The 24,109-nt window shown below is 50.3% G+C and overlaps 1 protein-coding gene across 3 annotated transcripts in view; it reads right to left on the bottom strand.

Annotated features, from left to right (window-relative positions):
* MGLL (monoglyceride lipase) overlaps positions 1–24,109 on the bottom strand; it is a 152,254-nt gene that overhangs the window by 68,446 nt on the left and 59,699 nt on the right. For all 3 annotated transcript variants that reach the window (XM_066247381.1, XM_066247380.1, XM_066247382.1), the window contains exon 3: positions 20,633–20,739. In XM_066247381.1, coding sequence (XP_066103478.1) covers positions 20,633–20,739 — 107 coding nt within the window. The remainder of the gene's footprint in view (positions 1–20,632; positions 20,740–24,109) is intronic.

Here is a 24,109-nt window from a genome sequence, read left to right as displayed (position 1 = left end):
ACTCACAGGACCAGGAGCCAGACAAACGGTGGTTTGCTACACAGCAACAGCTAACTGATTAAGTGGTTATTCTCACGATGTCTCTGAGAGAGAAAACCTTGGCTCAATTTAAACTGGCCGTTGGAGAATTTTGTTTTAGACTATGAAACTCTTTCGGTGAAAACTGTTCTCCTGTGATGACATCTGGGGTTTCCCAGTCCACAGGGGGCCCTTCAGAGGTGTGCCAGGTGAAGAGCCCCAAAGAATAACTTGGTCACCAAGGATTTTATCTGTTGCTTTACTTACTTTATATTACAAAATGCATGAATACGGTCTCACTATTCCCTTTGATTTGCCAACCCTATCATTTCAGCATGCATTCTTCTAGACCAGTGGTAGTCAACCTGGTCCCTACCGCCCGCTAGGGGGCGTTCCAGCTTTCATGGTGGGTGGCAGCGAAGCAACCAAAGTATAAATAAAAAGATAGATTTAACGCCTGACCAGGCGGTGGCGCAGTGGATAGAGCGTCGGACTGGGATGCAGAGGACCCAGGTTCGAGACCCCGAGGTCGCCAGCTTGAGTGCGGGCTCATCTGGTTTGAGGAAAAGCCCACCAGCTTGAATCCAAGGTCGCTGGCTCCAGCAAGGGGTTACTCAATCTGCTGAAGGTCCGCGGTCAAGGCACATATGAGAAAGCAATCAATGGACAACTAAGGTGATGCAACACGCAATGAAAAACTAATGATTGATGCTTCTCATCTCTCTCCGTTCCTGTCTGTCTGTCCCTGTCTATCCCTCTCTCTGACTCACTCTCTGTCTCTGTAAAAAAAAAAAAAAAAAAAAAAAAAGATAGATTTAACTATAGTAAGTTGTTTTATAAAGATTTATTCTGCCAAACTTAGCGAAAATCCAACATAAAGTACTTGGTTAGTAACTATTATTATATGCTTTAACTTACTGAAAACTCTGCTTTATAAATTTTATAAAGTAAAGTTACCTCCCTACTTTATAAATCACCATTACTGTGGAACCGGTGGGCGGTTAGAAAATTTTACTACTAACAGAGATACAAAAGTGGGCGGTAGGTATAAAAAGGTTGACTATCCCTGTTCTAGACCTTCTTTTACATACACATACTCATATGTCTCTTCCTCTGTATAGTTTTATGTTATGGTCTTCTTCTTTCCATAAACAGTGTTCCATCTTTCCCCTTGACAATATGTTTTGGAGAACTACTCATAGCCAAAATCCTAGCTGCTGCTGCTTCTTTTTAACCAGCAAGGTGTGAATGTGCCTTAGCTACCAAACAGCTCCTGTGCTGTGGGCATGTGGGTGTTTCACCAGAACATGGGGGTGACACATTGAGTGCACACATTGGGGTGGAAATAGAAATGGGAAATCACTTTCAAGTGAGCATTTTAATGGGAAGACCATGTAGTGGAAAACTTTCCAAAATCCACAGACCAGTGAGCTGACCATTCCTCCAAAACCCACCACGTCAAGCCTGTCCTGCACTTTCTGTCTCTGTCACCTCCCTCCTCTCCGGCCCTCTGCTTCTCCCCCCACAGCCTTAGGATGCACAGCACAGGACTAATCAGATAGAGTGCGTCCTTCCTGCCTTAATCTATTGTAAAAAGCACATGCACTGAAATCCCTATATTTTCTAGTGGGGAGAGATTGCTCCCTGTTTAACTGCTGTTGTTCCCTTGATTTGTTTTTCTGAGTTAATAGTCTTTCATAGGGAAAAAAGAGGGATTTTTCAATTGTTGCATTATAAAATAAATAGCAGATTCTTATGGGAAGAAGACTATAAAAGAAACCTCTAAAGAAATGGGAGATACAACGTTCACAGAAGTAAGTACAAGAGAAACCCAGAGAGAAGAAAGGAAAGAGAACAGTCAGGAAGCACGGCACACGGGCCCCCTTTGTGTCTGGGAGTGTGTTCCATGCCCAAGACCCACGATGCTGAAGACGGGGCAGACTTTCCCTGGTGATTCTGAGAGCCCAGAGGCATTCTCTGCAGGTGAGTGTGGGGCTGTTGGCCCCACACAAAACGGCCCAGAGCCAAGTTGGAATAGCCCTTCGTGCCCACAGCCACATTCCACCAGTTCTCCTGGTATTTTCCGAGAACAGAACGTGGGGCAGCTGCGAGCCCGGGGCGTCCCCAGCGCTGCTGCACTGAATCAGTGTCAGATATTCCTGGGTCCGAGTTCTGCTCTGCCACTGGAGAGCCATGGGTAGTTTGTACACTGTGGTGGCAGGAACAAAGGCAGCCTGGAGTCCATGAGGAGGAAAGTCCCTTCTGCAAATAAGATGAGGCTCAGAAACAATCAAGGCCGCATGGCTGCAAGATGGCAAAGGCTCTGGGCTCACGGGGACAGGCAGGTGTCACTGCCCCAGCAGGGCTCCTGACGCCCCTTCCTGGGCCTCATTTCCCACCCCTGCTGCATCCTCGCTTCTGACTTTGGCACAGTAAGTGGACCATCCTGGGTCAGCCTGGACTGGCCGGTATCGCATGAGCCCTGTCGTCTCTCTGATGGCACTTCTTGCCACCAGCTACCTCACAGCCTTGGGGATCTGGGCCCTGGCACTTCTCAGCTATTTTATTTGTTTCTGTGCCTCCACTGCCCACAGCCCACACTCTTGCCCACCCAGGCCCTGGCTCCACACTGCTTCCTTCTCCTGCTAGTACTTCCTTCTATGAGCTCAGCCCGCAGCCTGCAAGGGACTCCCACAGTGACCTCTGATACCTGTGACCTGTCAGGCTTGGCCATCCATACTCTCCCCAAGTTCATTCCGAGTTCCTCACAACCCCTGGAAGAAGGAAGTGCCTAGACTAAGGGAGAAAACCTCTCCCTTTTACAGAAGCAGTCCTGCTGTCATCGTCATAACCATTAGAGGCAAAATAGTAAAGCAAATTATCTAGAGCAGTGGTCTCCAGCTCCCCGGCCATGGACTGGTACCGGTCCATGGGCCATTTGGTACCGGTCCGCAGAGAAAGAATAAATAATTTACATCGTTTTTGTTTTATTTATATTTAAGTCTGAACGATGTTTTACTTTTTAAAAAATGACCAGATTCCCTCTGTTACATCCGTCTAAGACTCACTCTTGACGCTTGTCTCGGTCATGTGATACATTTATCCGTCCCACCCTAAAGGCCGGTCCATGAAAATATTCTCTGACATTAAACTGGTCTGTGGCCCAAAAAAGGTTGGGGACCACTGCTCTAGAGCTCCACACCATTATGTTCCAAGACTTCAGAAATACGTCACTTCTGCTCCAGTTTCCTCAATCGTAGATAATTCCTAGACCTCTTGCTAATGGCTATTGGGAGACTTAGAAATATTGTATAATCACCCAGTCTCAATCTCTAAGTATACTAGCTGAATTAATTCCCACAACAGCTAGGTAGACAGCATTACTGATCTTCATTTTACTGAGGTGGAAACTGAGGCATGGGGGCTGATGTGACCAGCAGCGCTGGACTCCACAGATGGCAAACTTTGCTCTGACCACCTTAGGCTGTTAGGTTCCTTGCAAGTGAGGGGAACAATGGTCCTGGAGCTGTGGCCTGAGAGGTGGGAGGCTGGCCTGCATCTTGTGAAGGCTGGCGTGGTGGAGGCCGGCTTTGGCCTAGGATGCAGGGAAGTCATATGATTTGTCCCCCAGCCCATTCCTGGGAGGCTCTCAGCTGGCCTCCCTACACTTCCTCCCACTCAGCAGCTGAGGAAATCAACCATAGGGAGAAAAAGGGAAATCTCAAAATGAAAGGTTTTTTGGGCATAGGCAGATGTATTTTTAAATGTGCATACTCATGTTCACATATCCCATATTCTTTCTTTTTTTTTTTTTTACAGAGACAGAGAGAGAGTCAGAGAGAGGGATACATAGGGACAGACAGACAGGAGCAGAGAGAGATGAGAAGCATCAATCATTAGTTGTTCATTGATTGCTTTCTCATATATGCCTTGACTGTGGGGCTACAGCAGACCGAGTAACCCCTTGCTCGAGCCAGCAACCTTGGTTTCAAGCTGGTGAGCTTTGCTCAAGCCAGATGAGCAAATGCTCAAGCTGGCAACCTCAGGGTCTTGAACCTGGGTCCTCTGCATCCCAGTCAAATGCTCTATCCACTGCGCCACCGCCTGGTCAGGCCCCATATTCTTTCGATGGTTAAACTTCCTCAACTGTTTGTGCATTCTGTTTTAAAACTTCACCTTGGGCTCAAGTGAGGGCATTGTGTAGGAGAAACTCAATATTCTTGTTCCTTTTTTTTTTTTTTAACAGAGACAGAGAGATAGACAGGGACAGACAGACAGGAACGGAGAGATGAGAAGCACCAATCATTAGTTTTTGTTGCGCATTGTGACACCTTAGTTGTTCACTGATTGCTTTCTCATATGTGCCTTGACCGCAGGCCTTCAGCAGACCGAGTAACCCCTTGCTGAAGCCAGCGACCTTGCGTCCAAGCTGGTGAGCTTTGCTCAAACCAGATGAGCTCGTGCTCAAACTGGCAACCTCGGGGTCTCGAACCTGGGTCCTTCCGCATCCCAGTCTGACGCTCTATCCACTGTGCCACCTCCTGGTCAGGCTCTTGTTCCTTTTTAAGTGTTTTCTGGCATCCTCAGCCTTACGGGCATTGGCACCCAGTTTGAGTTGTCACCCAGCAGTGTCCCCTGGGAGGGATTGTGCTGAAGAAAGGGTTGTCAGCAGCTGGGGGCCCTCTCCCAGCCTGCAAAGCCTCATCTGCTTGGGGAGGACCCCCACTCGCTGCTCAGTCTCAGAGAGCAAACAAAAGGTAAGCCTTCACTCAAACCATTCCCCTTCTCATGAGTCACTATGACCTGCAACAAGGAAAAGCCAAAGTTAAAACTGCTTTCTTGTGAACGGAGGGAGGGGTGCTTTGCCGTCCTTGGAGCATCCAGTCGTAAGCTCCCCTCTGGGCCCAAGACAGCTGCGAGAGTTCCAGACATTACATCACACTCACATTTCCAATATCAGAAATGATGCCTACCTTCTTACCAAGGCTTTCCGGAAGGTTCATCTATCAACTTCTTATATTTAATGACTAGAACTTAGGCACATGGCCACACCTGCTTATTAGGGAAGACGAAAGATTAGAGTGCTTTGGGCACACTGACAAGCTGAATAAAATCAGGCTTAAGTTACTAAAAAGCAGGATGAGAATGAATATTGGCTAGGCAAACAGCAGTCTCTGTCAGTTACTCTCTGTTTATGGGAAGTGATTCTGGTTTTCCATTAACAGCAGTGATCGAAATGGCCTTTAATAATTACATTTACATAAAACAGTGAGTCCATGTAAAAAAGATATATTGGGTTCATGGTGCGTGGCCAGGAAGAATTGTAAAAGTGGTGACCTGTGACTCATATCAAAGACGTCTGGGCCACAGCAGGTTTGCTGCCCTCGCTGGGTCCCACCGCGGGGCCCTCATCCTGAGCAGCAGCTGTGAGCCATGTCTGCTCACACCACCAGAGTGGGCTGCACAGTCCTGGAGCTGGCTGGTGGGCTGCCCTCCTGACGTGCACAGCCCCGGTGCACCCCCAACCCACGTGCACTCAGAGACAGGCTTGTCTCCTCTGTGTACCTGCCACTGAGCTCTCCTTCTGACATACACTTGGCACTCCACGTCACTTCCACGTGGGAACTTCGGGGGACTTTGTTATGCAGCTTTATTTTGCGATTGCTGACGGATTCAGTTAGGAAAGTAGCAATCTATAAATCTTACTTGGTTTCTTACTGTTTGTTAGAAACTGTCCTAACCATATCCCAATGCCTATGTATGAAATATATATTGATACATACATAATAACACACACACACACCCAAGTCAGCGCGACTAAGACAGCTGTGACAGTGTTGTGAAATGGTGTGCACCTGCTAATAATGAGAGAGCACTCCTTGACCCCAGCGGGGTGAATGTGAACCCAGGTTCACCTGTCTCAGCTGCATCTAGCCGTGTGTCCTTCGCCCCTTGCGGGCGAGAGCTGGCTCTCCGCGTGCTGACACAGGAGAGGGAGGTTCACGTGTGATTACTTTCGTGGAGCGCCCGCCGTAATGCGTAGGTGCCGCTATCCCTCCGCATCTGCGTGACAGCTGTGTGGGGCTTTCCTTTTCACTTTACAGGCGAGGAACTGAGGTTCACTGGGCCCCACATGGCCTGCTTCCGTCACCTCCGTCTCATCTACTGCTCTCTCCTCTTTCTCTGCAAGCCACCTCCTGACTGCTCTGCTCATGGGCCAGGCACTCTCCTGGCAGGACCTCCATATTGGCCGTTCCCTTCTCCCCCAAACGCTGCATAGCGCTCCTCCCCCCACCAGATCTTTGCTCAGCTGCACTGTCTCAATGAGGTCAGCGTACTTAGAACGCACCCCGCCCCCACTGCCCTGCCCCTTCTCCGTTTTACTTTTCTCTGTGACACTCGTCTCAGTTTTACACTCTCAAGTCATTCATTTCTGACAGTACAGGGTCTGACAATTACGGATATTTTTGCCGGTCTTGTTCACCGCTATATTGCCTGTGCTTAGAACTACTGAATATCCATGGCAGGTAATTCAATAAATTACTGAAAAACAAATGAATGAGTGAGTGAGGCTCAGAGAAGTGACGGAAGTTGCAAAACTGTCAATAGCAAGAAGTTTTCTGAGCATTCTGAAGCCCCTATCTACCAGGCCTTTACACGGTTCATGTTGCCTTGTATAATTAAATCCACAGCCATGCTTCTCTCTCCCTTCCTACTCCATTGTTTCCTCTGAAAGACACAGTGATAGTCTCTTTTCTTAACAATTCTGTTGTTAAGAAAAGGGGAAGTCACCTCACCAGGAGGTGGCGCAGTGGATAGAGCATCAGACTGGGACACAGAAGACCCAGGTTCGAAATCTTGAAGTCGCAGGCTTGAGTGTGGGCTCATCTGGTTTGAGTATGGGCTCACCAGCTTGAGCGTGAGGTTGCTGGCTTGCATGTGGGATCACAGACATGAACCGATGGTCACTGGCTTGAGACCAAAGGTTGCTGGCTTGATCAAGCAAGGGGTCACTCACTCTGCTGTAGCCCCTTGGTCAAGGCACATATGAGAAAGCAATCAGTGAACAACTAAGGAGACTAAGGAGCCACAACAAAGAACTGATGCTTCTTATCTCTCTCCCTTCTTGTCTGTCTGTCCCTATTTGTCCCTCTCTGTCTCTGTCACAAAAAAAGTAAATGAGGGGAAGTCATTTAAAAAAATTTTTTTTCTCTCTTGCACTTTAAAAGGTCTTAACCTCAGATACATTTTATGAGGAACCAGCACATTTATCATGCCACTGACAAGCCATTGCTGATGGGGAAATAGCATTCTTGAACATGTGCAGAGATGTGTTAGCTCTAAGTTGCAAACTTTGCGGGTGAGGATGGTGTAGGAGTTCCTGATGGTTATTTCAGTTTCTGTTTGACTGCACTGACAGACACAACGGGTCAGGCAGGTCTCAAATCTGTTTCTCTGCCACTGGGTGATTGACCAATATCAGGAACCTACCCTGACCTGTCGTCACCCCCTCTCTTGGTCCCTGTAACTCACACAAATGTGTGACAAAGCTCTCGCATTGTGCTTGGCACCGAGAAGGTGTTTAGTGGGGGTCAGGTTCACCTCATGTCTGGGTCATGTGCCCAAAGGGGACACCTGTGTCCACCTGTGGTCATTTAGAAATCTGAACCATGTTGGAGAGGCTTTGGTTCACAGAAACACTGCCATTTTATTGGGATGCTTGTAGCCTAAGGAGCTCAGCATCCTTGCTCAGGGGCTCTTGGTTTGTGGGTCAACTGGGAGAAAGAAGGGGCCTGACCTGCTCAGATCAGCCCAACCCCTCCCTTCTTCCTCATTCTTCCCAGTGGCCTCGGAGTCTGTCCCTTGGCCAGAGGAAGTACTAGAGAGGATGATTCCTCTCCTTTTTCAGTAAAAGAAAGTTTCCACTGAATAATCCCTCTGAGATATTTTACAATCAAGTGACATCGGCACAATAAGCCAGAAAAGAAATAACTGCTATGATGGTGCCTAAATGACCCACAGCTCTGGGGAGAAACAGCTGGCCCCTGCCTCACCGAGTCTTCGCCAGCAGACCCTGCCTCGTGGGTTTGGTTTCCTGCGATGACAAGTAGAGACTAGTGGCACGGGACAGAGGGCTGACTGGTGGGAGTGAGGCCCTTCAGCCAAAAGCAGAGTAGAGGGAAGGGAGACGATTATATGAGCATGGGAGCCTATGCTGAGCTTACTGGGTTCTCTGGTTTAATGTTTCTAGGGGAAGCCTCAGGCCCATCAGACAGCTGGGCAAACTGAGGCACAGAGCGGTAAACTGACTAGTTCTGGCCACACAGCCAGAAAAGTGGACCATGCCCTGAGCCCGAGCCTCTTTGCCTTTACCCAGCTGGGCCACGTGAGAGAACGCCCTGGGCTGAGTTTGAGCTGAAACAGGGGTCTGACCCCCATGAGGCTCACGGGCTGCATTTAGCACAGGGCACACACACTGTCTCTGCTGGTGGGGAGGCCGAGGAATTGGGTGCAAGACCGTTTCCCACTCCTGGAATCAGCCCTGGCAGTGTGTCCGTCCCTTGGCCGGGCGTGGGTCCACCTTCGGGAGTCCAAGCATCTCTGAGCAGAGCCCCGAGGGAAGGTGTGGCGGGAGCTGGTGTGTGCACCACAGACTGCATATCCAGAGCAGTCCCTGGAGTGGCTCGGGAGTGCCGTCAGGTGATGCAGAAATGCCAGGGCCACTTGCCCGGGGACTGCACTCCCAGCCAGCTGCTCAGAGGCACACACCAAGAGGGGCACTGCTAGTCAGACGGAGCCCGCAGCACCCCACCGTAAAGCAGTTTCCCCCAAACTAAAACGCTAGTAAGGTGAAAGAGTGTGAGGATCTGAACAGAGCTTCACCATCCCAGCCTGACGGCTGTGCAGCCTCAGAGCAGTCCCTCTGCACCCCTCAGCTTGGCATGCCCCTGCCTTGTCACGTTGCTGCGAAGCTGAAATGGGGCGACCCACGGAGACCACTCCTCACACAGAGATGATGCATTTTCTCGGGGGGGAAAGCATTATTTGATTTTCTTTAACAGGGCCCATCCTCCAGTCCAAATTCATACACACATAAACGTGACTTAGGAATGTGAACTTGGGAAAACCCGGAGAAACCATTGCTTTTGATCAAATGCTTTATAATCCATCAGACATCCACTGAGCAGCTACAATGTCTCAGTGCCGGGCAGGAGGTGCTCACTGTCACAGTGTTCGATGGCCCACAGCTGAGAGACACACCCGTGGTGTGGGAGGGACTTCCCACGGGGGCTGACAGCCAGACTGCCCTGCTCTCTGGAGCGTGCCAGGCACACGGGCTTCTTCCGTGGTGTCATGTCATCAGAGCCACTGTGTTGGGTGGCTGGCCCAGTTCAGGACAGCGGTGAGATGCTGCAGGGAGGGGGAAGGAGTCTCTCCAGGGCTCCTCCATCTCTAGCAGGCAGTGCCACCTGCTGCCCCACCTCTGCTTACGGGATCAGGGCAGGACCTCACTGTGCTCCAGAGGAAGCTACCTCTGAAGCCACACACCGGTGGAAGGGCCCAGAGCAGACAGCACCCTGCCTTCACACCCTGCTCCAGGTGCGTTCAACACGTGTCCATGTGTTACAGTAACAGTCCACGACGGGGGTATCATCGGTCTCATCTTTTGCAGATAAGGAAACAGAGGCCCAGGGAGGTCCAGCAGACAGCCAGCACTCCGGCCACCTTGGGCCCTGCACATGTCCGCACACAGTGGCAGCCCAGCTGGGATTTATGCAGCCTTCAGACACAGGGCTCTCCGTTCTAGAACGTCCAGGCAGATAGAAAACAGCCTTGCCAATGTGCTCTCCCTGCACCGAGGGGGCACTTCTCTGGGTGGCCTTTCTGTTTTTCCCTTGAGCATGAATGGACATCAAGGCGCTGGTAAAGCAGCTTCACAGGCCGTGAGCTGGAATTCTGATCCCGACCCTCCTCTCTCGTGGCCTGTTCTCTCGGCCGGGAGACGAAGGCCCCAGCTACTCTGCTTGTGCAACTTTCAGAAAAGAAGTTAGTAAAGGCTGTGGAAGCGCTCAGGAAGGCAGGGACCAGGCAGGTGCAGCGGGTGACTTAGGGTTCCCAAGTTAGCATCACGTACACTTGAAAACTCCCACCAGAGTCCTGTGGAGCGGCTTGCCTGCTACGGTGAGGTTCCTCTCTCTGGCCCGAGAGGGTCTCGGGGCAGACCCCTCCCGCGTTCTCCCGCTTGCCTGGGTAGTTGACAGTGTCCCAGTCGCTTATTTTTAGTTCTCTGTGGGTCAGACATTTCCTGGTCACGTGCTGTTTCAGCTCTGACTTCAGAAAGGCCCCAGCTTACAGACAGACCACGCGCCTCCCCTGGGCCGCCTCCCCCACTCCGGGCCTGGTATTCACGTGGGCCCCACAGAGTCCCCCCGCCTCTCCAGGGGACATGTTTAAACACAGCTAGCCTTGGCTCTACCAGTTAAAAAATCTGAGCAGCTCCTTTTCTTGGTCCATAGACAGCCAGAGTTATTTTAAGTGTTAATTTACCAAAGGGCGGGGCGGCGGCATTTCCAAACCCGGGAGCCGCACAGGTGGGCAGTCCTGGGAAGCTGGAGTCCGGGCCCAAACCTGCCATGTTTGGTGGGCCCTGGAGTCCGGCTCCATCACACACCAGAGGAAGAAGGTGGCCTTCCAGCAGGTCCACTACGGCTTCCTGCTTGTGGGAGACGAATACAGGGTTATAATTATGCCCATACATTAGCCTAAGTCAGGAGTGTGTGTGTTGGAATAGACTCCATGTGCTGACATGCTCCTTTGGGCCAGCTCCTGTCCTAAGGGCTTTACAGATGGTAACTTACAGGAGCTGTACATCCAGGTCCGTTGCCATTCTCTCCATCTTCCAGAGGAAACAGAACTTCCGGGGTCAGGTCCTCGCCCTGCTCTGTGGCTGGTGCGTGGAGGAGCTGGGCTCTGAGCCCAGGCGTTTGCTCGTAAATCCGCCTCTCGCCCTGGGCAGCTGTGTTAGGTCACTCCCTCCTCTTGGTCTAACGTGTGCTGGAAAACTCCTGTGTCGCTAACACTGACTGGGGACAGGAATCTGATCTTCCTGACTTGCGCATTTTTAGAAAAATAGTCTCTGTTTCCAGATGGAAAATGATAATCCCAGGTAACTGTTACCTAAGCCGGGTGCATCTTGTTTAAATTTGGAAGGTGTCTGACCCGCACAGGGGAGACAGCCGGACGGATGGTGCTCACGAGCCCTGGGTTCTGCTAGGCTGTCTCTGTGGGTCCAGTGGCCAGGAAGCAGCGTGCCTCGCAAGAAAAGGCTCCAGTGGGCACATCATCCCCAAAGTGAGTTTTCAAGACGCCAGGGAGAGCATCTGCTGGAGCACCCACTGAGAGTGTTATAGATCAACCACTGAAAGCATCAACACTCCTGACCACAAAGCCGTGCTGGACGCTAACAATGTCTAGCCGGCATCGTTGTTACGGTGCTGTACGCAACTCGAGCTCACGGCCAACTCTGACTCAGCCCAGCCCTCATGCACACCCAAGAGTGTGCCCTCTGGTTCCCAGAGACCTGTCATAGCCCAAGGCTGCCTGGTTATGGACCCTGCCAGCCCCAGTGGGAACCCCTGTCCAGCCACAAGGCCCACCTGGACATGCCCTGCTGCTGATCCAGTCCAGACCCGAGCTGGTGTCAACTTCTTCCTCTGCTCTAAACTCTGCCACCATGTATCTGCCCTCAGAGGAGTCTCTTTAAGCTACCTTCCTTCCCCCTCCCCACCCCTCCTCCCTCCTATCACCTGCCCATCCTGAACTTCAGAGATGGAACCCCTACTGGAGCGGGGAAGATGGACATTGTCCTCAGGGAGCTACAAGCTTATTTATTTCTCAGGCATTCTGCCTCCCCTCAGGGAGTGACCAGGATCTCAGCTGTGTCAGGGATACAGCGGGGGGAAAGCGCTTGGTTCTGATGCTGGAGGAGCTAAGAGTGTAGCCAGGGACGCAAACACGTGAACAGATAACTAAGAATACACAGTGAGAGATGAGCTGTCCCCAAGCAAGTGAAAGGTCAGACAGGAGCAGAAGATGATGAGGGTGAGGAGAGCTGCCTGGAGTGGGGGCTGGGGCTGCGTGCAGTCGTGTGAGAGGGAGCTGACACTCCAGGGCCACGTGCCATTGGCCACAGTGTGCAAGACAAGGGGCTTAAAGATGCTGCTAGGAACCCAGGAGCAGATGGACGTGGCCGCGGCGAACCCCGCCCGGGGCCTGGTCTAGGCTGTCTGTGAGGCTCTTGGCAGCAGCGTGGTGCCCTCCTCCTCAAGCGGTGGAGTGGTCATCTCCAAACTCCCGCCCAGCCTGAGTGTGTCTTGCAAATCATGCCCGCCCTAAGACAGTGCGGGGAATCCAGTGTGCCCTCCGACCATGTGACCTGGCCTTCTGCTTCTCAAAGCTCACGACAGCAGTCCCCCTTATCTGTGGGGAATACATTTCAACACCCCCCATGTATTCCTGAACCATATATATATATATATATATACACACACACACACACACACACACACACACACACACCTGTACTGTTTTTTCCTATATGTACATACATACATACCTACCTATGATAAAGTTTACTTTTTAAATTAGGCACAGTAAGGTGTTAACATTAATAACTAATAATAAAATAGAACAATATAACACTGTAACTATACAATTATGTACACTGTTAAAAAAGTTATGTGAATATGGTCTTTTCCTTCCTCTCTCTCAACATATCCTACTGTTCTGTGCTCACCTTTTCACTTAAAGGAAGTGCTTTACGGCTTCTCTTTGGCATATCTGAATTGCTGGCATCACTACTGTGGTGCTCTGGGAACTTTATGAAGTGAAATAAGGGTGATTTGAACACACGCACTGCATCCTGCAACAGCTGGTTGATCTCCGAGATGGCCACCAAGTGGCCAACGGGCAGGGAGCACGCACTGTGTGGAGATGCTGAGGAAGGGGTGACTCACATCATAGGCAGGATGGTGCAGACGGCACAAGATTCCACTTAAACGATACGCAATTTACAACTTATGGATTGTTTATTTCTGGAATTGTCTGTTTAATATCTCCAGACTGCGTTTTACTGCCAGTAACCGAAAGGCTGGAAGGTGACAGGCAGACGAGAAAGGACTACTGGACTCTCACCTTTAAAGCAGGGGCTACGCCGACGGCTCACGGTGCCTGACCCACGAAGGGGAAGGTCAGCCCGGGCCCTGCCCTTGCTTCTGGGCCTTTGCCCAGACGCCCTCGGGACCCATCATGCCCTTCCTTCCGCCCACTCTGCCTGGTCCACATGAGTTTCAGTTCATGCCTCAGTCCCACAGTGCCTTCTCCCCTCCCCCCTGCCATTTCCCTTCCTCCTGGCCACCCTGCAGGCTCTCCCTGCTTCTCCCGGACTCCACGGCATCCTTGGACCCCACCGTGATGACCTCTATGTCCAGTCCCACACAGGTCCTCCCAGGCAGCGCCCCGGCCTGTTTGCTGAGGTGCCAGAACACCACTCCCAGGCCAGTTGTCTTTCCCTCTCCTCGCAGATGCAAAGGCTGCCTCTGAAAGGACAGAGGAGGGACAGGGGGAATACACTTTCCTTTAGGAATGTCTGGCCCTGCGGCAGACTCCCTGGGCTCCAGGAGGCATCGGGAGGAAGGACAGCTCCAGCGCTTCTGCAGAGAGGCAGAGAGCAGAGGCTCTGGGACTACACCGGGCTGGAGCGGAAGGAACCACGCTCCCTCCCTCACCTGCGCGCCTTTCCCGTTTCCCAGTCTGCAGAATGAGCACGCAGCTGTCAGCCGCTGTGCCTCAGGAATTGGTAAAACATGCCATACCTGACTCTTTAGTCAGGGGCACCGACCTCCTTCCCCTTAGATGGTGACCTCAGCGTTCCAGGTCAACGCCTTACCCATTGAGTAACCATGGGTCGGTATATGAATGATTGTGAAGGACTATCTACCCTTGGGGAAAATTCACGGTGAGAGAAAGCAGGCGGCAGCCCCAGCCCCAGTGTGAGAAAAGGCAGCACAGGATCCCTAGAACCATCGCTGCGGCTTCCAAAGCCCCAACACCAGCTTATGATGCAGGGTTCAGACTCCAAACTTTCCTAGTAAATCACATGCCTGATTCACATGTGAATCACTCAGCACTCTGGGTGTATCTTCACAGCAATCCCGTTCTAAATATTTGTAAAATCAAAATCAACAGTGGGTTGAAAACCAGATGTGACTACTCCAGACGTCAGAGGGAAGCCCCCGAGGCTGATGGAGAGGCTGCTGCTGTGACGGTGACACCAGGTGAAAGCAGTCCCATTGTGGGATGAACTGGAGATTGAATAAAATGGGAAGTGTAAGCAACTTGCTGCTCTGAGGAAAATGAAAACGAAAGTTCTCTTCTCAGCGATCATGTCTGACGCATGGTGAAGAGAGAGTGGGGGTCTGTGTGAGGGTACTCACCAGCACGGGTATTCACCAAACCCCGACTCCGTACCCAGCGGTTACCACAGTCATATAAACCTCGCCAGGTAAATACGCTGACTCAGGTGGGGAAACGAAGGCTCGGTGAGGAGCAGTGACTTCTTCAGGGTCACAGGTATGGTGTCCCGTGAAGATTCTCTCAATGATCAACCTCAAGGGGGACTTGGCCCCTCCCTCCCTTACTCCCTGGGCACTCCAACCAGGGCCCTGGAGTGAGCTCCTCTGCTCAGTGTTCTTTGAAAGCATGTTTGTGTCCTTAGTTGTACTGGGTTCTTAGAGGCAGTACCTGGGTCTACGTCATTTCCATATTCCACGCCCAGTACAAACCGTACACGCCATAGGGTTGTCACATAATCTCTGCTGTATGAGACTCTGAATTTGCTTATTGCAAATATTACATTTTCAAATTGACTACATCTACACTGCATCTTATTTAAATTCTACACAAGAAACACCTATGGGGACCTTGGCTCCTTCTTCCTGGAATTTGCCTGACAGAATCCAATAGTTTGGCTTGGGGGTCCAGTCATCTGGGTTTCCACAAGCCTTCTAGAGACAGTGAAAAGCCTTCTTTCTCCCATTTTATCCCACAACCACAATGTAACTGATATTATTATCATCATCATGACTAATACTATCCTCATTTTACAGATGAGCAAACTGAGGCTCACAGAAGTCTCTGCTTTACTAAAAAATAAATTTTAAAAAAAGGCAAGTGACCAAATAATCTCATGTCAGAGGTTTATATCCAAGATGGAAGGTCTGCCTAACTATGAATAAAGCAGGAAGGGATGGTGAAGAAGGGAGTGCAGAGACCTCAGAAGGATGCGGAGATACAGCCAAGCTTCCCACGCCTCAGGCTCTTGCAGAGTATGCACTACCCCCCCCCCATCCTGGGTTTGCGTCTTACAAAGCATCAAAGGGCCACTCGTTCTATTATTTCCATTCTCATATTTACTAAGACACAAACAATTGTTAACATAGTTTTCAAAGGTATCATGTCCTGTGAAGATTCTCTGAATGATCACACAATGGTTAACATAGTTTTCAAACATTTCAAACGAAAACATTATATATTACTGTAACTGGTGGATCTATTTTAAAATAAACCCAGCAAAGTACCTTGACTCAAACCGGTCTCCCTGTGTGGAAAAACATTTATATGTCATCTTTCTCCCCAGAATTTCCTAAATACCCTTCTTTGGACAGGGCAGCCCCTCTTAAGTTACTCATGCATAGCCGCCACCCGCAAACATTCCCCTGGGACTCCCTCTTCTCACATACCCCAGGACAGTTAAAACCAAACAAAACTCTGAAAGAAAACCAATGAAATACACCTAAGCCATGAAAAAAACAAACAGAAAACAAAACAAAACAAAATAAACTTCCTTTAACACTTGCCCTCAAATATTTGCAAATAATTAATTAACTGTCAATCAGTTGAGAACAATTCTTTTATACGCTGTAAATAAAAGACAGAGCATCCTCAGCTCAAGCAGAAGTCTTTCAGGCGGGCCATCGCACGCAGGAGGCTGCCTACTGGGAAGGGGACAGGGCCAGCAGCCGTGTGGCTGGGGCTGGCTTGAGATGCCCTCGGGCTTCACTGCCCTGCCTCCCTCTGCCCACACTGCCTCTCTCCTGGTCACACTGCTGCTTCTGCTGCCAGGGAGGCCTAGGGGTTTCCAGTGAGTCAGCCCGAGCAGCTGGTGGTGCAGGGACTGGGTACTGAGAGAGCCCTGGGTCTCTCGGTGCTATATTTAGAACGGCACAGAAAATCCCAGACTGTGGTTTCCACCTGCTCTAATGTCCCGCCGACACTCCGCTTCTGCTGACCCACGGCGCTTCCTCTTTGGATCCTAGTCCCCAATGGTCCCAAAAGACTCCTCATAGCCCTTTCTGCTTCCCACAGCCACCCTCCCTCTCTTGGCTTATATTCCTCCACAGGCTCCAAGTGTCCAAAGTGACTTATTACAGCGCCCCAGGCCTCACCAGCAGGGGCTCCCCCTCTCTCCCGTTTCTAAAGCTCTGGGTCTAGCTAAGCCCTTGTGCCAGGATTTCTACCTGAACAGGACATAACCATTGGATCTACTGTTTCAATTTTTTGCTCTATGACCTCTTCTGTCTGTAATGATGGACTCAGCTTTGGGTGATTTCAAAAGCCTTGATGCTCTGGCCACACCAAAAACCCCCAGAAATCAGTCTCTGTGGAGAGAGGATACCCATGCATCAGTATTTTTCAATGGGCAGCCAATGTGAGAACCACAACTCTCACTGACGGGTGCCTCTCTCCACACCCTTCCTTCCCTGGCAAGCTCCTACTCACCCAACAAGACCCAGCCAGTGCCAGCCCTCTAGGCATCAGGAAATCTCTGTGCTCCTGAGGTCTAGACTAGACCCTACCTCTGCTGCAGCCTCCGTCCACATCACTTCCTAGTTCCACTTGACTGCCACCCCTCGCCAACTTTGGCCACCAGACTCAGAGCCCCAGTGGCCGTTCTGCTGGACCCTCTGCACAAGGATGAGCCCCGCCAGTGCCCTGCTAATGTGGATGCTCACTTTACTGTTGATATGAGGAACATTTCTGGTCTGACCTATTTTGGATCATACACTCCTTCCTTTATTCAACAACTACCATTGACGTCTCTACTCTCGGTTCATTCCTGGGTCCCGCACAGCAGACGAGAAGGTCTTGGGGGTAGAGAGAGAAGCTAACACATGATACAATAAGACAGTCTTTGTCTGCTAGGAGCCTGCTGCCCCCACCGTAAGAAAAAAAAAAAGTTATCCCTGAGGATAATAAATACTCTAACAAAGCTGAGCATTTAATAGAGGCTGCTTAATTTTTCTGGTAAAGACAGTTCATTCTACCATTAAAACATCAGTTACTGTGGACTTGTATTTCTCCTCATATAAAACCTAACCCAGGGCTAATTAGGAACTCTAGCCATGCCTTACTGATGATGATAATAATAGCCTTCACATCAAAACCTATGAAAGAACACAGGAACAGATAGGATAGAAAGGTGCTTCTGTGACTTAGCTGTTATACCCAGAAAACATATAAAGCAGAAAAGGAGTATGGTCTGGCAAAGGACAAGATGGCTACCAGCAAAAAAGCATTCCCTACTTCTTTCTCACTCACAGAACCCTGTTTCGTTTGTACCGGCATATATGCAGTGAGCAAGTTAGATTTCGCTGCCTCCCTTGCAGCTAGAGGTAGCCATGCTATGCAGTTCTGGCAAACGAAATGTAGCTGGAATATGCCAGGGAGCCCCAAGAAAGATTTGCTTTCCAGATATGAGCCTCGCCCCTCCCTGTGTGTCTGTTCCCATGTCTCCTTCCTGCTTAAAACAGAAGGAGGAGAGGTGTCCCTGGGCATGGAAGACACAAGCTCAGAACAGCTGAGAAGAGCCACAGATGGAGCCGTGGGCACGGAGAGCACTGCGGTGTTCTCGTGCCTGCCCCAGACTTCGTGGGGCAGGGGAGAAGAGGAGACTTTTAGTTGTGAAGTTACTATCGCCAGGTTTCTGTTGTATTCAATCAGAGTGCCTTGGACTGATCTGCGTGCCCCGGCGCAATGACGGTGGGTTCCTCTGGCTGTACAGCCTCGGAATCTCACCTTTGAGATGAGGTTACAATATTTATTGTTATGAGAGGTTAAAAAAAATAATGTACAGAAATGCATAGAATGAGGCCTGGTGTGCAACTGGCACTCAGTGAGTGTGTAGAACAGTAATTCTCATTTCTGGCGAGCTGTTTGTGCCCATGAGGTCAGGCTGTAAAATTCTAAGGAGAGAATGGAAAGCAGAGTTAAATGGGACCCTGACTATGGGCTGCTCTGTGCACACCATTTGCAGGCCTGCGGAGAGCATAGCCAGGTGGCCAATCACAGTCTCTCCAGATTTCTGTCTAAACTGGGTTCTGTAATATAGTTGAGAAATGAGATTTGACTTAAAGTCCAGGCAGCATCAGAGTTATAGAACCCTGTGTTTCTACAAATTGTGTTATGGAAACCGTCAACATAACCACTGTCAGTAGCTCTGTTTCTTTGTAAAGGGTTTTCGTATCTACCCCGTCATCCTAGGGTCACAGCAGCCTCTGCGGGCCTGACAAATGACCTGGCTCTCGGCAGCGACCCCGAGACAAGAAGCTGGTGCCCCCAACTCCCAGCCTTGGCTCCGCTGGCCCTTTTCTGAGCCTTGGAGTCTCCACGTGGGTACACTGCCCACCAGCTGGTCTGCGCTGCGGTGAGAGGGGTTTCAGAGCAGACAGAGTCCAGAGGAAGAAGACGGCCCACTCTGCTGGGTCCTCTGCATGCATCACCTCACAACAGCCAGTACTACGCCCCAGTCCTATCTTGCCCATTTAGTAGAGGAGAAAAACGAAGGCTTGCAATGGTTAAACAAGGTCTCCAAGATAGCACGGCTTAGAATCTCTGTCCAGCGGAGACGTGGCCCCAGATGTGTTTGTGTCTGAGCTGGCTTGCTGTCGAGGTGAAGGTTCCAGCAGCACGCTGCTGACAACACTGGGGTGCAGGCTAACAATGTTCAGTCACAGAAGACTCAGCACAGTCAAGATTCTTAGGCAAAGAAAGATCCCATTGGAAAGATTCAATATGGGAGCCTTCCCAGCCATAAAGAATGTCACAGAAAAGATTAAAGAACTATATATGAACTTAGTCAATGAATGTTACATTTTGATCATTGTTGTGAGTTTTGTTACCTGAAAGAACAGGAGACTCGGCCTGGGGTGTAAGTGTATGTGTGGGCGTGCATGTGGTATGTTTGGGGTTTTCTTGTGACCAATATGATCTTTTATTTTTTGTGTGACAGAGACAGAGAGAGAGAGAGAGAGAGAGAGAGAGAGAGAGAGTCAGAGAGAGGGACAGATAGGGACAGACAGGAAGGGGAGAGAGATGAGGAGCATCAGTTTTTCGTTGCAGCTCCTTAGTTGTTCATTGATTGCTTTCTCATATGTGCCTTAACCAGGGGGCTACAGCAGAGCAAGTGACCCCTTGCTCAAATCAGTGACCTTGGGCTTTAAGCCAGTGACCTTTGGGCTCAAGCCAGTAACCATGGGGTCATGTCTGTGATCCCACGCTCAAGCCAGTGACCCCACACTCAAGCCGGATGAGCCCGCGCTCAAGCCAGCAACCTCAGGGTTTCAAAGCTGGGTTCTCTGTGTCCCAATCCGATTATCTATCCACTGCACCACTGCCTAGTCAGGCCAAATATGATCTTTTGAGACTTTTATTATTCTCCCGGTTTGAAATGCTTTGTAAACCTCTAGTGGCTAAAACAGAATTTAAACTATGTTTGCCTGGACTGCACAACAGCCATTTGAAGTCCCCTGGGAGAAAACCAGGGCCCATTTTGTTCAGGAAGTGCACCATAAACATAAGAGAGAAACTTGGCCTGGGCCAAGTTCTTACATAAACACACCCACTTTACTTTCCAGTGGAGATTCCTAATCAAACTCAATAGAAACTGCTGGTCAGACATGCTTTTTCCTCTGTATAACTATGTATTTTCTAACTTAAGAAAATGTCTTTTCCCCAGTTTCACTGCAGGAATCAGAAGAGAATAATTGAGAAGAAAGAACAATGGATGGAAGATGGACTAGACCAGGGGTCTCAAACTCACGGCCCGTGGGCCGCATGTGGCCGGCCGAACAATTTTGTGCGGCCCGCAGACTAATCCACGAAGTTCAAAATATTTTGGGTAAAATTAAGTAAGCCTAGGGGCCTACTTGTATTTTTCATTTCTCTAGCATCCTAGCTAGATATTAGCTTAGTTAACAGCAGTTGTGATGCGAACTACAGTTTCTGGTCGTTTTGTGACACTGAGTAAACTGCATGTACGATTGTGCTTGTTGTACTGATTTTTTTTTTGTTTTCAACTGCAGTGAGAAAAGTGTTGCGTAACAGTTGCCTTTTGTAGACCTAGTGCAGCCCGCAGAACAGCTGTGATCTTGCTCTGCGGCCCACATGCTGAGTTGAGTTTGAGACCCCTGGACTAGACCTTTCTAGACCCCAAACTGTCAGGCACTAGCCAGAACCGGAGACCTTGCTCTCTGGGGCCCTGGGGGCACTCACTCACCGTGGTCATGGGCAAACACCAGCAGCTCCAATCTCACCAGCATCTGCGCCAGGTCATCATAGCGACCGCAGTGCTCCCCGGCTCCGTGGGACACGAAGATGAGGGCCCTGTGGGGAGGACAGGGAGCTGGGTTAAGCAGGTGCAGATCACCGAGCTCTAGCAGTCTGCGCTTTCACGGCATCAGCAACGAGTCAGAGGAAGTGAGAGAAAAGGGTGCTCAGAATGTTGAGCTGCAGGATTGCACAGAAAGCAGTCCAAACCTTGGCTTTCCTGTGAGCTTGCCGGCGAAGGACCCATCCCTGAGCTTCATTTCTTCACCTATAAATTAGTGACAACAGTCTCTTCCCCCCCGAGAGCAGTGGCAAGGGTCGCAGAGGCTAATTGATACCAACATGCCAGACAGACCCCTGGCACACGGCTGGCCCTCCATCGGTGCTGGTGTCTTCCCTAGCCAGCTGCCCAGGTGGACCAGCCTCAAGCCAAGTAGGGCACTCTGTGATCAGGCCAGAGCGATTGGCTCAGGTATAGGCATGTGACTCAAGCCTTGCTGACTGGATCCAATCAGAGCTGGTCCTGGAACTTTGGCTAAGACGATCATTAGAAGGCACTTTCATTCTCCCACTAGACTGCAGCCTCAGAGGCTGTGGGTCTAGAAAGGTCCCAGCATGTGGCCCAAACTAAACTATGAGTTGTCCTAACAGAGAACCATGTAGAGGTAGGCCACCAAGTCCTAACGGTATGTGAGCCCTGGACCCAGCTGGACCCGAGGCCAGCATTCTCCCCCATCCTGCCTTTTGTTGTTGCGATGTCACTGGATTTTCTGTCACTTGTAATGAGAAGAATCCTAACTGACATACAACTCTTTCCATTTTTTGTGTGGCGTCACGGTACTTCTGCATTCGTTCTGCCACAGGCTGCTGGCATTTGTATTATGTGCGCACCTTTTATACTCCTTCCCCCTTTCTCCATCTGGCAAACTCCTCCCCTTCCTTCAAGACCAATCCTTAAGGTTCCTCTCTGAGAAAGATTTCACAGCCCCTAACAGGCTCTCTGAAGTCTCTTCCCTGCTCTGGGCCTCTGTAATCCCTCTGTTATAGGAGGCATGACAGCTGCTTCCCACCTACCTCAACCACCAGTTACAGCCTTCATAAGGACATGCAGACTTCTCCCTCATCTTTCTTTAGTGGAAACATAGTTTTGAGTTCATGGTGGGCATTCTATAAATGTTGTTTGAATGAATGAATGAATGACAAAGGTTGCGAGGTTTTAAAATAAACAGCTATATTTTTCACCTAAGACCTGTGCAGAAGAAGCCTCAAGAGCTAGAAGCAGAGCTTGGCTGGGGTCTCAGTCACCTAAGAAATCCTTCAATGAGGCATGACCACCCTGAGATGCAAACAATAGCACTCATTGCGTGTGGCTCACCCCGGCTTCTACACTGGCTAGTGTTAGCCCAGCAGTGGTGGAGTTTATGAGAGAGGATTTAGATCCTTAAATATACAATTGTCAAGACTCATATTCTTAGTATAAGACCCACAAGGGGTTAGAGTCCCTTCAAGCAAAGAGTGACTGCTGTGATACACAGCTATCCAATTTCTGCCAATGAGGTTGGAGGAGGAGCATGAGGAGGACAGCAGGTGTTATATTATTGCACATTTACTATGTGTTAGTTTCTCTGTTAACTCCATACACAAAAGTTCTAATTCTCAAAATTATCTCATGCTTCCCTGACCAGGGCTCAGTGGATTGAGCATCGACCCGGGACACTGAGGTCCCAGGTTTGAAACCCTGAGGTCGTTCATCCAGCTTGAGTGCAGGCTCACCAGCTTGAGGGTAGGGTCACCAGCTTGAGTGTGGGATCATCGACATGACCACATGGTCTCTGGTTTGAGCCCAAAGGTCACTGGCTTGAAACTCAAGGTCACGAGTTTGAGCCCAAGGCTGCTGGCTTGAGCCCAACATCCCTGGCTTGAGCAAGGGGTCACTGGGTCAGCTTGAGCCCCTCGGTCAAGGCATATATGAGAAAGCAATCAATGAAGAACTAAGGTGTCACAACTACGAGCTGATGTTTCTCATCACCTGTATTCCTTTCGGTCTGTCTCTCTTGCTAAAAAAAAAAAAAAAATCATCTCAGGCTTCATCTTCTTTACATGAGAGTGGAAATCAGAGAAGGTAACTGCCCAGGTCACACAGCAAGTTGGCAGAAGGAAGGTGTATCATAGCGTGTCAGCACTTGGCTCTCAGGTCTCCAGCAGGTTACCAGCAGGCTCAGAATACAGGTCATCGTGTGCCTTGCCTGCCTCACCACTCCTTCTGGCCGCCTCCCCGGCTCGCCTCCCCTCCCCTCCCTGCCCTCCTGAGGGGCTTCCAGACATTCCTTATCAGCACTCAGTTCTTCGACTTCAGGGCCTCTGGCCTTGCCACCCCTTTCCCTAGCGTGGACTGCGCCAGGTCTCCCGTGGCTGCCCCTCCTGCTTGGGTCTCAGGACAGAGATCTCAGAAAGGCCTCGCCTCCATCCCCCGTGAGAGGGCCTCTCCCCCTCCCTCGGGACCTTCGGGCCTGACCCGGGCCCTCACTGCACTTCACAGTTTGCCATTTGCATGCCTGGTTCCCAGCTCTTTCCTCCACTTTGAGGTCAGCTCAAGAGGCCAGGATGGCAAAAGCCCAGAGCAGCACTGCAGCCTTGGCGGCACTGAGCGGAGACCGGAGAGAGTGTGCTGAATGAATGAACACTTTTTCAAAAGCCTGTGTTCTTTCCACAACTCCTTTTTCAGGCTGTGTGGGGCATACCAGCACCGCTATGTGACACCAGGCTATGTGTTCTCTTCTTTGAGCGAGGCACAAAGTACTAGCCTTAACTTCCTTTTCCTTTAAGATCTGTTCTCCCTGCTCTTTCCCTAAAAATACAGGAGAAACATTTCACACCTTCTCCATGGCTCCATGGGACGCCCAGCTGCCTACCTGACATGTCTGGGGTCAGCTGATGGGATTCCTCTCAGCTCCTGAGGAGCATGGCTGGAACCTAGTCAGCACCTCCGATCTGCAAAAGCAGCCGTGCTTCTAGAAGGGGAGGGTCAGCACTTTAACATCCTCTGGGAATTGCAGCAGCTGCTGTATTAAGTTAGGCCACAGTTAATGCAGACGGACAGGTGATTAAGCCAGTCATACAATAAAGAGCCTCTCACTGCAGCCAGAATCCAACTTGGTAGAGGAGAATCTAAGGGTTCCACTTAGTGCCCAAAGGAGTGGCACGAGGCACCGTCACTGTGCCTGGAACTGCCTGCCCAAAGGGCCCACCCTCAAGGCAGTATGGAGAAAACTAGTTGGCCTCTTACTATCTACAGAAATTCTTCAAATCCAGCAGTTCTCAAGTTGGGCCACACCTTGAAATCACCTGGAAATTTTTCAAAATGCTGAGGCTGGGTCCCACCTCCCAAAGAACCTCTGAGTTGAATGGGCCTGGGGTGGGAAGCTCC

The sequence above is a fragment of the Saccopteryx bilineata genome, chromosome 11 (genome assembly GCF_036850765.1).
Source record: "Saccopteryx bilineata isolate mSacBil1 chromosome 11, mSacBil1_pri_phased_curated, whole genome shotgun sequence".
In the NCBI taxonomy this organism is placed as follows: domain Eukaryota; kingdom Metazoa; phylum Chordata; class Mammalia; order Chiroptera; family Emballonuridae; genus Saccopteryx; species Saccopteryx bilineata.
The sequence above is the reverse complement of the archived record's forward strand: the minus strand, read 5'-3'. Positions and strand labels throughout refer to the sequence as shown.